At 29.0% G+C, this 14,313-nt stretch overlaps 4 protein-coding genes across 5 annotated transcripts; 2 read left to right on the forward strand and 2 right to left on the reverse strand.

The window, feature by feature from the left end:
* The first annotated feature begins 1,477 nt into the window (after positions 1–1,477).
* On the forward strand, positions 1,478–2,342 carry LOC113382847 (kxDL motif-containing protein CG10681-like). Its single transcript, XM_026621095.1, has 3 exons — positions 1,478–1,647; positions 1,719–1,892; positions 1,958–2,342. Exons 1-3 carry the CDS (start codon positions 1,481–1,483, stop codon positions 2,340–2,342), a joined length of 726 nt encoding a protein of 241 aa, XP_026476880.1. The 5' UTR covers positions 1,478–1,480.
* Positions 2,343–2,456: 114 nt separating this feature from the next.
* On the reverse strand, positions 2,457–3,663 carry LOC113382848 (ubiquitin-conjugating enzyme E2 T-like). The gene is made up of 3 exons (XM_026621096.1): positions 3,221–3,663; positions 2,712–2,926; positions 2,457–2,637 (listed from the first exon to the last, which is right to left on the reverse strand). The coding sequence occupies exons 1-3, from the start codon at positions 3,480–3,482 to the stop codon at positions 2,548–2,550; spliced, it is 567 nt and encodes a 188-aa protein (XP_026476881.1). The 5' UTR covers positions 3,483–3,663; the 3' UTR covers positions 2,457–2,547.
* Positions 3,664–3,887: 224 nt separating this feature from the next.
* LOC113382839 (DEAD-box ATP-dependent RNA helicase 13) lies at positions 3,888–7,110 on the reverse strand. Of its 2 annotated transcripts, none has more exons than XM_026621086.1 (12): positions 7,089–7,110; positions 6,756–6,901; positions 6,074–6,692; positions 5,755–5,970; positions 5,539–5,692; positions 5,305–5,474; positions 5,118–5,234; positions 4,832–5,054; positions 4,539–4,768; positions 4,299–4,476; positions 4,113–4,232; positions 3,888–4,044 (listed from the first exon to the last, which is right to left on the reverse strand). In XM_026621086.1, the coding sequence occupies exons 2-12, from the start codon at positions 6,894–6,896 to the stop codon at positions 3,894–3,896; spliced, it is 2,319 nt and encodes a 772-aa protein (XP_026476871.1). In that variant the 5' UTR covers positions 6,897–6,901; positions 7,089–7,110; the 3' UTR covers positions 3,888–3,893. The 2 variants fall into 2 exon arrangements, with proteins under 2 accessions (XP_026476871.1, XP_026476870.1); XM_026621085.1 differs by having other exon boundaries at positions 7,085–7,106.
* A 613-nt stretch (positions 7,111–7,723) lies between these two features.
* LOC113383402 (lisH domain-containing protein FOPNL) lies at positions 7,724–8,333 on the forward strand. Its single transcript, XM_026621671.1, has 3 exons — positions 7,724–7,815; positions 7,885–8,088; positions 8,155–8,333. The coding sequence occupies exons 1-3, from the start codon at positions 7,788–7,790 to the stop codon at positions 8,331–8,333; spliced, it is 411 nt and encodes a 136-aa protein (XP_026477456.1). The 5' UTR covers positions 7,724–7,787.
* The last annotated feature ends 5,980 nt before the right edge of the window (positions 8,334–14,313 follow it).

The following is a 14,313-nucleotide window of genomic DNA, read 5'->3' on the forward strand; positions in this document are numbered from 1 at the left end:
GTAGTAGAATATTTACTACCACACTCATTGTAGTAAATTTACTATCAATTGTAGTAGATTTACTACACTCATTGTAGTAGATTTACTACACTCATTGTAGTAAATTTACTATACTCATTGATATAAAATTACTATACACATTGTAGTAGAATATTTACTACCACACTCATTGTAGTAACTTTACTACCATTTGTAGTAGATTTACTACACTCATTGTAGGATTTACTATACTCATTGATATAAAATTACTATACACATTGTAGTAGAATATTTACTACCACACTCATTGTAGTAACTTTACTACCATTTGTAGTAGATTTACTACACTCATTGTAGTAGATTTACTATACCCATTGATATTAAATTACTATACACATTGTAATAGAATATTTACTACCACACTCATTGTAGTAAATTTACTATCAATTGTAGTAGATTTAGTACACTCATTGTAGTAGATTTACTATACTCATTGTTGTTATTATAATAGTAAATTCAAAACTACACTCATTGTAGTAGAATTACTATACTCATTGATATTAAATTACTATATAGATTTACTATACCAATTGATATTAAATTACTATACACATTGTAATAGAATATTTACTACCACACTCATTGTAGTAAATTTACTATCAATTGCAGTAGATTTAGTACACTCATTGTAGTAGATTTACTACACTCATTGTAGTAGATTTACTATACTCATTGTTGTTATTATAATAGTAAATTCAAAACTACACTCATTGTAGTAGAATTACTATACTCATTGATATTAAATTACTATACACATTGTAGTAGAATATTTACTGCCACACTCATTGTAGTAGATTTACTATACTCATTGATATTAAATTACTATACACATTGTAGTAGAATATTTACTACCACACTCATTGTAGTAAATTTACTACCAATTGTAGTAGATTTACTACACTCATTGTAGTATATTTACTACACTCATTGTAGTAGATTTACTACACTCATTGTAGTAGATTTACTACACTCATTGTAGTAGATTTACTACCAATTTTAATAGATTTTTCAATATGTAGTAGAATTACACTCATTAAGTAATTTGATTTCAAAATTCGCTATTTGTAATTCTTCGAGTTTGCTTAATGCTCTATAAAATAAATTCCATAATTCAAAATATGTGAATGCAATAGAGACAAAATTTATTTTTGTGTTTTATTATTATGTTAAAAATAATAATAAAAAGAGGAAAAAATGTGAGTTCCAACCAGAAAATTTAAATAGCAAAATTTCGACTAAATTATATATGATATCATATAATAATTATAATATAATCTTAGATTTCTTTTGAATTTATACAATATGAATTGTATATTATTTTATTTTGAATAAAAATTCAGTTAGGAAACATTTCGAAACTACTATCAATACCAAAGTTCCAAGAAATATACTAGCACATGGCAATACACAACTTGCATTCATTCTGCTGTCAAACATATTTATGTTTAATTCAAACCTTATAATGGAGCAAGGAGAAATAACTCCAGAAAGTGAATACAGTATAGAATGCTTCCAAAACTACACTGCCCCAGAAGTTTTCATACAAGGCTTGGCTGGTCTTGTAAACCAGGGTGATGTTGAATCAATGATCAGAGCTCAGAAGCAAATGTCAGTGTGACAGCTGCTAAATAACAATTGTAAATACAAATAATTATTATGTACATTACTGTATATTTTAGGCTTCAACGGTTTGAGAAAACTAATGAAATGCTTATCAATTGCAATTCATTAAGTGCCGGAAGGTTACGAAGTGCTGGGGCTGAATTTAAAAAGTACACGCAACAATTAGTTGATATGAAAAAGGATTTAGATTACATATTTAAAAAAATCCGTGTTATTAAAACTAAATTAAGGTAGTTCATAAATAAATTACTTTAATATTGTACGAAGAAATAAAGGTTACATTTATTTCTTTTAGCAATCAGTATCCAGAAGCTTTCAAAGAAGCTCAGAAACGTTTAACAGATGGAATATTAGAAGAAGATGAAATTGCTTGTGAGGCCCAACCATCTACACCAGAAGTTAAACATAGAATAGGTACAAAAGAATGCAGTAAATCTGAAAATAATTTAGCAACTACCGATAAAAAGGAAATGTGTAGTAAAAGTGAGAGCAAAGCTAAACCAGAGCACAAGAAAGATGATGAAAATTTACATAAATTATCTCTCAAAAATTCAAAAGATAATATGAACTATAAAAGAAGATCTCTAGTAGCCTCAAACAGTACAAGTACCAGCAGTTCAACAGATCATTCTTCTACTCACTCCAATGAATCATCGGACTGTAGTACAGATACAGGATGAAAATGAATGTTTTTAGAATTAATTCATTAATTCCAATTAAGATTATTTAAATTATGTTTTATTTATATTTTTTTATATATTAGTATAAAAATAGTTATTAAAATGATGCCAGCTTAATTGTAGTTTAAATGCATTATGATATTAAATATATACTTATAAAATTCAACTCAAATAATAAACAATAACATATTGATGATGGAAATAATTATCTTTTATTTGATGGTCCACCTTCACTCAGGTCTGTACCTTTTCTTTTAAGAGGTACGCTTCTCATGTCAGCGCAATCTTCAAAGCTCTAATGAAGATGAAACATCAATTATATAACCCATCAATATAATCTAATGACCATATTAAAAAATATACACTTACTTGCATGGCATGCTTTTTTGTATGGTCTCTAGCATTTCGCTTAAACATTTCTTCATCAGTTATATAAATTTTAGCAATTTCGCCTACTAGAGGATCCTTTGGATTTGGGTGCTCTAAAAGCCCTTGTAAAGAGACAAGTAGTATCTCCAGAGGTATAGTTGGTTTCCAGCCACCATCCGGTGGGGCCTTAAGAAGATCTAAGCAAATCCGACCACCTAACGCACACAATTAGCTTGAGTAAAAGTTGAATATTCTATATCTTAAGAAATTGTTAATAGTCAAATACTTGCATTTGTTTAAAAGATATAGTCTATAAACACTTGAGCACTTAAAAACACTTAAAATCACTGAACTTTTTTTTCACCGACCTTGTCAGCCAATTGATATCAATTATTACAAAATTAAATAGTGAAATATCATATATAAGAATGATTGTGTAAGTCATGTGTTAGTGATTACCAAAATGATAAACTAGATTGTTCCGTAAATATAAATTAAATAGGACTTACCTTCATCAATATTTGGATGATAAACAGGAGTAACAAAACGTAGTCTTGGTGGCTCAAAAGGATATCTTTCAGGAATCTTAATATCAATATGAAAAACACCATCCTCATATGGAGTATCCTTTGGACCCATAATTTTGGCTTCTAAATTCGTAATATCATTATCCTTTTTGGGATAACAAGCTATACCTGGACGTGGACTCTTTTTTAATCGTTCTAATTCTTTTGTAAGTCTAGTACCATAACTTGCCGGTACACCAGTCATAATAACCGACACTATCCGTTGCACAAATGTCAAATATTAAACACAAAACTAAGGAAGTAATGTCTAATAAATTATTCGCAAACGACACTAAATAATAACAAAACAAAATTAAACAGGTATTTTATACTGTTAAGCTTTTATTACTATGTTAAAACATTTTTTATCAACGAATGGTATTGCGACTTCAATCAGACATCAGGAAGTGGTGGCGCCATCATTCAAAACATGCAGTTGCACAATGAAGTGTTGCCATATGGAATAAAATAGAACGTAAGGTTTGCTGAAAGCGCACAATTCAAAAAAACAAACAAACCATAAGACATGATTAATAACATTTTTTAATTAAAAACAAGTATAAATACAATTAATTATCAACAGTTATATATAAGATTACATCATGCAGCATTGTACTTAATCTTTTATTAATTTCAACACCTTAACAGGTTTTTTCCCAATATTCTTATAATTTTCTATAGCCTTTTTCATAATTTCCACTGCATCTTCTTTACTTTGTTCACCTTCAATATGTGGGAAACGAGCTACTCCATTACATGTAGGGAATCTAAAATAAAATCCATATGTTAATTAACAAAAGACTTCTCAGTATTTGAAAATAAACTTATCAATTACCTTGAAGAAAATCCCCTTGGTAACAATGGTTGTGATAATAAAGAACTTAATTGTTTTTTCTTCACATTTAATGACCTTTTATTATTAGATGTAATTTTCCTATTTTCATCATCATCATCACTAAAAATGCAGAACAAAAATGAATTCATAGTCTAATTGTACAACAGTAAACACATTATAACAAACCTATCTTGTTTATCTAATAATATATCCATCTCTTCAGCATTTTTTTCAAACCAACTAGAATGAGCATTAGTTCTTCTCACTTGCAATTCTAAAGAATCTATCTCGCGGGCTAAATTAACACGTTTTTTCATAGCTGACAAAATTGCATCCTCAATAGGAAACAATGGCAAATCCTCAACTGAAATTCAATAATGTGTTGTAGTACAAACACCACAGCAATGATAATTATATCATAACTACCTTTGCCAAGAGTTCTACATAATTTAGCATAATTTTTACTTTCTGCTGGTTCCATTAATAGAATAGTTATCCCTTGTTTTGAAGCACGTGCAGTTCGGCCTGAACGATGAACATAATTTTCAGAACTTCTGGGCACCTGGTAATGGATTACATGTTGTACATCAGGAATGTCTAAACCACGTGCAGCAACATCAGTGGATACTAATACAGCATCAGCATTATCTCTAAACCTAGAAAAAAAAAGATTAATATTAGTATTAAAATAAAAAAACAATAGTGTCAATTGTATTTACCTTTCTAGATTTTTCAATCTCTGTCTCTGTTGCATGCTGGCATGCAAAGGCAATGGATTACATTGTAAAATTGTAAATAATTGGGTTAAACGTCGAACACAACTTATACTGTTGCAAAATACCAAAGTCCTGCCTGGGTGTCTTTTCAATAAATAATATAAGTAGTAATCTTTATGTTCCATTGCACAACTAATTCTGCATTCAGTTAAAGACTTGGCCATTCCTGAAATAACAATTGCAATTAATCACATGTAAAACATGTACATTTATGATAATTTTAAAGTACCTGTTTCATGAGTAACATCAACAATTTTTGGATTATTTATTCCTAACAATTGTATCAAATGTTGTAGTTTTTGTCCTGGAGTTTGATTTAATATTTTAGCTCCTTTCTTCTTTTTCACTAAAATTAATGTAAATAAGTTTTGTATTTTATGTTATTATTGTTATAAATATTATCAATCATCAATTACATATTAGATGTTTTGGTAAATCATGTACAAGAGTCAGAGTAGCTGAAAAGACAAAGTTTTGTCTTTTTCTAGCAAGACTTTCATCTGCATTAATACGTTCCAAAAGTAACTGCAATTCATTGAAGTGACCGCGTTCAACCATTCTATCTGTTTCATCTATAGCTAAAAATCTAAAGAAAGAAATATTGATATTTTGTATATAAGGAATGTATTAGCTTCATATTATATTTGTACCTTATACTATCAACTTTGGATAAATGCTCATTGTGTTCTTGTATTAACTCCCACAATCGCCCTGGAGTTGCAACTACAATTTCAGGACAATATTTAAGAATACGCTCTTGCTTAACTGCTGCCATGCCACCCAAAATTACAGCAATTCTAATATCTATAACAGAAAATAAATAAAATTATATTCTGTCAATGACATTTGATTAAATTATTAATTACCTGTATGTTTAGCAAGAGCAACTAAATGATTTTTAACTTGTACAGCCAATTCACGGGTAGGAGTCAAAATAAGAGCATACAATGGTCTTGATGTATTTTTGTGAAGAACAGCATTAAGTTTCTGTTTCAATTTCAGAATTCCATGTATTATAGGTATTCCAAAGGCTAAAGTTTTGCCACTTCCAGTTTCTGCTGCACCTAAAATATCCCTACGACCTGAAAAGTAAGCAAACTATTGTAATAAATACCAATTTGTGGCTCTTGACAAAGAGTATCCAAAAATACATTACTTGCGCTAATATTATTTATCTATTCTTACCTAAAATAGCTGGTGGCAATGTAAGTGCTTGTATAGGAGTAGGTGCTACAAACTTTAAATCACAAAGTGCTTGTAAAATTTCATCAGACAATTCTAAGCCATTCCAACCTATTAATTCATCTTTAGTAACAGAATCTTCTATGTCTGATACATTACTATCACAAATAGTAGTGTCTGGAGTAACTTTTTCTTGTAATTCTTCTACTAGAAAGCCATTTACAACAGAAACTTTCTTAGGTTTATTTTCATTTCTGAGGATTTTAATTTTAGGCTCGTTAATTGGCTCAGACTTGATTTTCTTTTCGAGTTTAGATTTAATAATTTTGAGTTTATCATTTGCTTCAGTCATAGCTCTTTTTTGCATTTTGGGCTTTTTAATTTTAGGTTCCTCATTTGTGTCAGTGGTATGTTTCTTTTTCGTTTTAAGCTCACCATTTGATTTAGTGCTAGATGTCTTTGAAACTTTGAGTACATGCTCACCATTCTTCTCGTTCTTGAGTTTTTTGACTTTAGACTCACCATTTCCTACATTCGTAGCTTTCTTTTCAGTTTTAACTCTTTTCTTGCTAGGCTCACCATTTGCTTTACTGTTTTTAGACTGAGCACCCAGAATTTGACCCTATACAAAAATCAGATATAAGATCTCACATATTGTACAGATAGATATAAAATAAATACTAACATTACTGCGTTTGTGTCCTTTAGAAACAACATCAGGCTCATAATCAGTTAATTCTTGTATACCAATAAGTCCTTCTAAATTGCCTGAATCTGTCAAGACAGATCCCTCAATTTTGATCTCCTTCCACGGATTTTTCTTCATATTGCCTTTGATAAAATTTTAAATAAAAATTAAAATAGAGTTACAGAACTAATGACAACAAATTTTATAGGTTATCCCGAACATGTGCTTAGACAAAGAATGCATTATCAGGGTCGTATTGAAACAGTTTTAATGACTTATTTTAAATAAGAAATATAGAATAGACCAAATTTTATCTTTATATATACCTACAGCTGTAAAATACGTTTGCAAACTGTTAATTGACAAAAATATATATGTAATATATATACACTTTCATTATTTATAATAACACTATTTTTTTTAAATAAATTATTATTTTAATTACACATTTATATATAATTTCATTTTCGTAGATCACTAAACTTGAAGATATTATTTGTTAATGATAATTTTCCTTTCTTGAATGATTTGAATAATTAAATAATAGTAAACGTTTACATGACATTTATTTTGACATATTCAATGTCATGCAATTCTGTAACAATATGACCAACTTAACATTTTGATAATCAATTTAAAACCCTTAGTGTGACTTTCCTTTCCAAAAATTTCCCCAATATTTTAACGGATCTTAACGGATTTTTATATTAAAATTAGTGCCCATTATTAGTAGATATAATATTGAATTAATATTAAATTAGGAACCGGTAAATTCAAATTTTGACAGAAAGTAGTTGAATATTTAAAACGTGGAATTGTAATAATTTTACTTAATAAGCAAAATTTATGTATTTATAAATAATGTATTTAAATATTATGTTATTTATTATTAATGAATTTATTTATATTAAAAATATTTAAATGTATAATTATACACCTTATACATATATAATTATAATAAAAACAAAACACTTCATTTTTCATAACTAATAAATTTGCGAATTAGTGTATTAATATATCCACTGAAAAATGGCCACTGAAGAACAACTTTTAGAAGGTAAATAAATTGCAATTATCATAAACTAATACATTACTTTAGTTTTAAATTATATTTTTCAAATTTCAGCAATTAAGCAATCATTAGAAAACGAAGGCCATATGCCAAAATTGCGTGCAGAAATTCGATCAAAAATTATAATGATGTTAAGCGCAGAACCAAATACCCAAAATACTCCTTCTATGTCTGATGAAGTTCTTTTGATAAATGAATTAATTCGTGAATATTTCAATTGGATGGGGTACGAGTATACCACAATGACTCTAACAGCAGGTAAAGCAAAGAAAAGAGTAATAATTAATGTAAATATATTCTCAAATTGTTGGTTGTATTTTGTAGAAGCAAAAATGAATGATACTCCACCCAGTCACAGTTCTCTTATAAAATGGCTTGGAATAGATTACGATACGAAGAAGAAATCAAATAATAATGATATACCAGAAGCTGTTTTAAAAGATTTACCATTGCTTTTTGTTTTACTTATAACTGCCTTGAAAAATAATAAACTTGGAAAATAACACCAATAAATATGAAGGGTCATTGCACATAGATTAAATAATAGTTTATATTTCATATTATTTCGACAAATAGGTTTTGCAATAATGATAAAATAAATTAGAATACTTACTATTTAAAATTAGTAACCTTATTATAACTATAACTTAACTGTTTATTTTTAATTAAGTTATTTAACTCAATATTATTTCTCACATGTACAAACAAGCATGCAATTTATACTTAATGACCTTATTAGTTTAAAAAAATAATTTAAATAATGTTTCATATTATAGTAATGTCAAAACTATGTTTGTCACCATCACACAACAATTCTAATAGTTTATTAACAGAGAATGTTTGAAAAAATATATCACTATCATATAATTCATTCATATAAGAATATATTCTTATCGAGCTTAGATTAAACTTATAATACTTATTACTTTCTTAATACTAATGTTTTTTAAATATTTTTTAGTTCATCACATAAATAAAGTAATGTTTATTACTATCAACTAAGTTCTGTTAATAGAATATTTTAAAGCACAATTCAAAATGTAATGGCATAATATTCAAAACTATTGTTATTATTCAGTTTTGAAGTTATATTCTGAGTATTTAATCATGATAGTGCCTTAGACAATCTAAAGTTTTGCCATAAATAGACTAAAGTTGATTTAAAAGCTTTAGAATGTGATGATAAATATTAGCATTATCTTTTCCATTCTTTCGCAAAGACTTTAAATATTGCTTAATTATTAATGAATTTATCTAAAATATATCTTTCTATATTTATCAGAAAATATTTCTATATCTGCAATAATCTAAAAATTCAAATCTCCTTGGCAATTACTATTTGTTTTTTTAAATACTTCAACTCTAATTAAATTTACAACAAATTATCTGCAATTTCGTCTTCTTTGGGGACTCCACAGGGTCCATCATGTACTTTTTTGACGCCAGCTCTCGTCCTACAATGTTCAATGTCCAAAAAGCAATCATTACTGTAAGTTTTGCCGTCTGAGGCACAAACTGGGTCGTAGGCAGGAGCACACATTCTAGCACAGCCCCGGAAGGAGAAGGCAGCCAGACATCGTTTTAGAGGAATCACAAACATATGTTTCCTGGAATAAAAATAATATAGACTCCAAGTTGTAAGACCAAGTTTAAATGTTACATTTATCTTAATACTTCTAGAAAGGCTGTGACTTTTATTTAATTTATTTCAATTTGCCCATTCCTTCCAATTGATTATTTATCACCATGCCCAAATATATTTTTACATTATTGTAATAAGTTTCTGTTGTGGTTACTTGACAACAATTGAGCAAAACCGCGGACGTTTTGTTGTAATAAAAAAATGTAATTGTTGAGAATCTTACCCGCAATTGTTTTTGCGCATTTCGCAATCACTGCGGTATAATTTCAGATCGGAACCGCAAACAAATTGTCCAGAATATTTGGTGCAATCTGCATTGCATTTCTCGGTACTGCTGCAGAATTGGTTGTCAACTGGAACCACACGTCTTCCACATGTTGCTTTTTGTAATTCACATAAAGATCTACAAAAACAAAGTAAAAAAGTCAAACAAATGTAAATTGAGTTATGGCAATAACTTTGAAGCGACATGATTGTTATAAGATTTTGGGTACTTTGGCCCGTGTGGAACTAAATAATGTGATTTGATATTTAAATTAAAGGAGAAAAACTTATTAAATATTTTATTGATTCAAAATTCACTGTCAAATTATGGTTTCATTGGGAAAGTTTCTATGACATGACCCACAGCTTCAATGTATAAAAAAAATTGAGTCAACTTAATATATTTGCATATTAGAGATGGGTAACTCACTCCGGAGTTATCACTCCAATACAACTCCTCCCTCGGAATGAATCCGAGTGGAGTTGTCTCACAGGATTTTTCATATCCGACTTCCCTAAACTGGTAGTAAATCTGTTAACATGTGCAGATATTTGCTTGAGATTTTTTACTAATACAAAGATTTGGGTCAAAAAAAGTGGTCTTTTTCTCATCTCACAGCCAGTTTTAGGACTTTCCAGGTATATAATGTCTCAAAATAATGCTATTTTGTATTCTATATTCTGTATACGATAATGCTTGTCCGTAAATTAGCTCTTTCAATGGTATACAACCAGCTAAAAAATATTTTAGTATTATATTATAACTTTACACAATTATGATTTTATATTTGTGTAAAACTACTAGTATGCTAATCAAACTACTTGATGTATAATTAATTCTTGAAAAGGAAATAATAAAAGAATGTGAGGTATTATTATTTTGTGAAAAACATTATACACAAAGATTTGTTCTTATTTCATATATAAGGTTCACTGCATTATTTTCATATAAAAATAAACATATTCAAAGAATTCTATGTTTTCTCTTCAAAGATAATTACAAAATTGATTTCAATTCCCAAATTTTTTGTCAATTTGAGATTTGTATGCATATTGAAATGCATAAAATAGTAATTATTATAATAAAATGAACAAAAATGTTTGAACTATTTGTAAACTATTTCCAAAGTCTTAATAAATCCTTAGATTAACAACTTACTAAAGAACACATTTGTGTAAAGTATTATGTTCCAAAGTTGTCGGAGTTGTGGAGTTAACCGATCTGGCTTCGGATATGATAAGCCCATCTCTAATGCATATATATTTACAATTATTGTTTAGATATAAAAACATTATTACCTGTAAACATTTCCATCTGATCCACAAACAGGTGAATCTCCAATTTGTGAGCATTTTTCTGGACAAGGTTCTTGTTTAACTGCTGTACAATTTCCAACATGTGCAAACTGAATGTTCCGTCTAATTAAATTCATAATAAACATATTATTATTAACTAAAAAACTTTCTAAAGATAATGGTAAAATGATATAATAAGAGATTAAATTTATAGAATCATAATAAGTTAAAAAGATTATTAAGTTAGCTACACTAGTATTAAGAGTATTTAAAACTTTAATACTTAAAATTATAAATAATCATTATTATAGAGAAATAAAATTTATGTAGACTAAAATAAGTATGAAACGTGAGTCCAAATGGCTTTACAGTTAGTATTTTTTATAGAAAATGATCTAGGGATAATTCTGTATAATATACAGAACTTTTATTGAAGTGAGAATATAATTATAAGTATATAAAGATTATTATTACTTACAAACAAGTAGCCAGTTGCAAGTGGCACATGCTTTTATAAGTAGTAGCATCTGTACCACAAACTTGATCAGCATTTGTTAAATCTTTTTCATTACAAGGCGACAAATTCTTACAACGATTTAACCTGGTACGACATCGATCAGCTCCCACAGAAATCACACGCTTCCTGGAACTGGATTGGGCTCTAAAAAGGATAAAAAATAATTAGAAAATACATTTTTAATTTAGAATATACAACATTAATATTTTAAAACGTTCAATCAATTATAATTCCTAATAATGTACATGCTGTAAGTAGATTAAAGAATAAAATTTCTTAATTGAATATTTTTATATTTCAACTGACCCACAATTCAGCATCCTCATTTCACACTCGCTGTTATATAAATGGCCATCAGATCCACAGACAAATGGTTTGGATAAGTCTTGTGATGGTTTTGGACATTGTGTTGGACATGGAGCCATAGACCCTCCACGAGTCCTTTCTTGGGTCACACAGAACGACATGGGTACTTCAAAGATGTGCATACTGAAATGGATTAATTATAAATTTTATGATTTGAAAAAGACATTGAAAAGTCTCTTAGAGGTTTGACTGCAGTTATAAGTGTCATTGCAATTAAATTAATAACAGTTCCAGGTAAATGCACTTTACAATTATTTATTTCAGGTTGTATTAGTTATTACATTATTCTTTTTTTACTTGCCCACAATTGGAGGCTCTCATTTTGCAAGCACTTGCATAAAGTCTTCCATCGGAACCACAAGTTGGTCTAGCAACACGCCAGCAACTTTCCCTGCAATGTCTTGTACTTTGGCAATATCTTCTATGTGCTCTGACTACTCCTTGGCTATTTAAAAATCACACAAAAAATATAAATAACATGTAATTACTTTACACATCTTGTCTTTAAATTTATTCGCAATTATCTCACCCACAAGTCATATGTTTCATCTGGCATGTGGAATTGTAGACGTTGCCATCTGATCCACAAACTGGTCCATCTTGTGGGGCACCAGAACATGATACTGGACAACTTTCGCGAACTGCAGAACCATTTCCACAAGGACCCACATGGGAAAGAGACACAGCTGCTGATCCAATCCTAAAAAAGAAAATCATGGATAATGAAATTTATATGTTTTAATATTTTTTGGCAAAAACGTGAACTTCTCTTTGGGAAAGTTAAAAATAAAAGGTTTTTCAAACAAAATTGCTATCTCCAACTTTATTTCTTACTCTTCATTTCATTTAAGAAATACATTAAATATTTTTTATCTCAATAGAATATATAATTTATTCTGTTAGTGTATACAAAATAATTTATATTCAATTTAATATAAAGTTATCAAGATTCCATTCCATTTGATTACAGATTTTTTTATGCTGATTACTTTAGTTTAGCCAAAAGCGATCCATATAATTTATGGTTACAAGTCGAGATGCTGGGATGCTGCATTCAGATGACATCTTTATTATGCAATCTGGAGCATTGAAATAAACGAATAAAATAAAATAATAAAATGCATTGATAAAATACCGTAAATCGTGAACAAGTCGTAAATTAATATATACCTGTCGCAGGAAATTATTTCTACTATTTCTAATCATAACAGATTAAATACTGTAAGACCGCGTTAAGACGAATTCTTAGGGACCGGAACAAAAACACGTCTTTGGGGGCATCCATTAATCACGTGAGGTTTTTAGGGGGAAGGAGAGGGTGTTTGACAAAAAATCACGAAATATCACGTGGGGGGAGGGGTATAGTAAGATATCACGTGTATTTATTTTTTAACTAATTTTTTCTAAAAAAGTTCAAACATTTTCAAAAAAAAATTGTACTGTTTTTTCACGTAACTAAAAATACACGTGATGTTTGGTGGGGTAAGGGGGGTAATTTTGAATATCACCATAGATCACCAAGGGGGAGAAGGGTACAAAATTCCTTAAAAACTCGCTCAAGTGATTAATGAACGCCCCCTTATGAGTTAGTAATTCATTAATATTTGGAACAATAAAATGGCACTTAAACATAGTTTAATTTTTTTTATTTACCTGCAAGCTTGTACCCTGAGCATACACCTGTTGACATAAGTTCGTCCATCTGTACCACATACGGGGTCACTTTCTTGAGGGCATCGATGCAAACATTGAGAACCACTGGAACGTTCACATATCCTCACATCTTGAGCTAATGTAACACCTAAATAAAAAAAGGATTATAAAAAATTACAATAAATAACAAAAGAATGGTAGTAATGTTGTATCAAATAAAAAATAAAACTTATAGGTAATAAAATGAAAATAATCACAATCTTCTCTATTTTCTTGGTTATCTTCTTATATATATAAAAATGAATCGCAAAATGTGTTGGTAAGCGCATAACTCAACAACGCCTGGACCAATTTGGCCAATTTTTTTTTTAAAATGTTTGTTGAAGTCCAAAGATGGTTCTTACGTCAGGAAAAAATCGAATAATTGCCGGGAAAACCCTAAAAGCGGCTCTTTTCTTTTTCACATACAAACGTGTTCTAACTAAAACTTAGAATCAATTTGAGCTTTATTGCTATTAAAATTCATATTAAATTACAAGCACTCACTGTATACTCCTTCTAAACTATTATCCGGATTTTGATAAATCTTTCTGAGGTCTGTTAAAGAAATTTTCTAGAATGTATGTGATTATAAAGTACTGGGATGTATGTGCAATATTGTAGAAATAATTGGAACAAATTGCAAAAAACCACATGTCATTGTTTGTATTGAAAATAAATGAAAATTATCATCTGCTAAAAATTT

Source organism: Ctenocephalides felis, unplaced genomic scaffold (genome assembly GCF_003426905.1).
Source record: "Ctenocephalides felis isolate EL2017-DRISC unplaced genomic scaffold, ASM342690v1 CF-g0.4_SCAFFOLD_03570, whole genome shotgun sequence".
Classification (NCBI taxonomy): domain Eukaryota; kingdom Metazoa; phylum Arthropoda; class Insecta; order Siphonaptera; family Pulicidae; genus Ctenocephalides; species Ctenocephalides felis.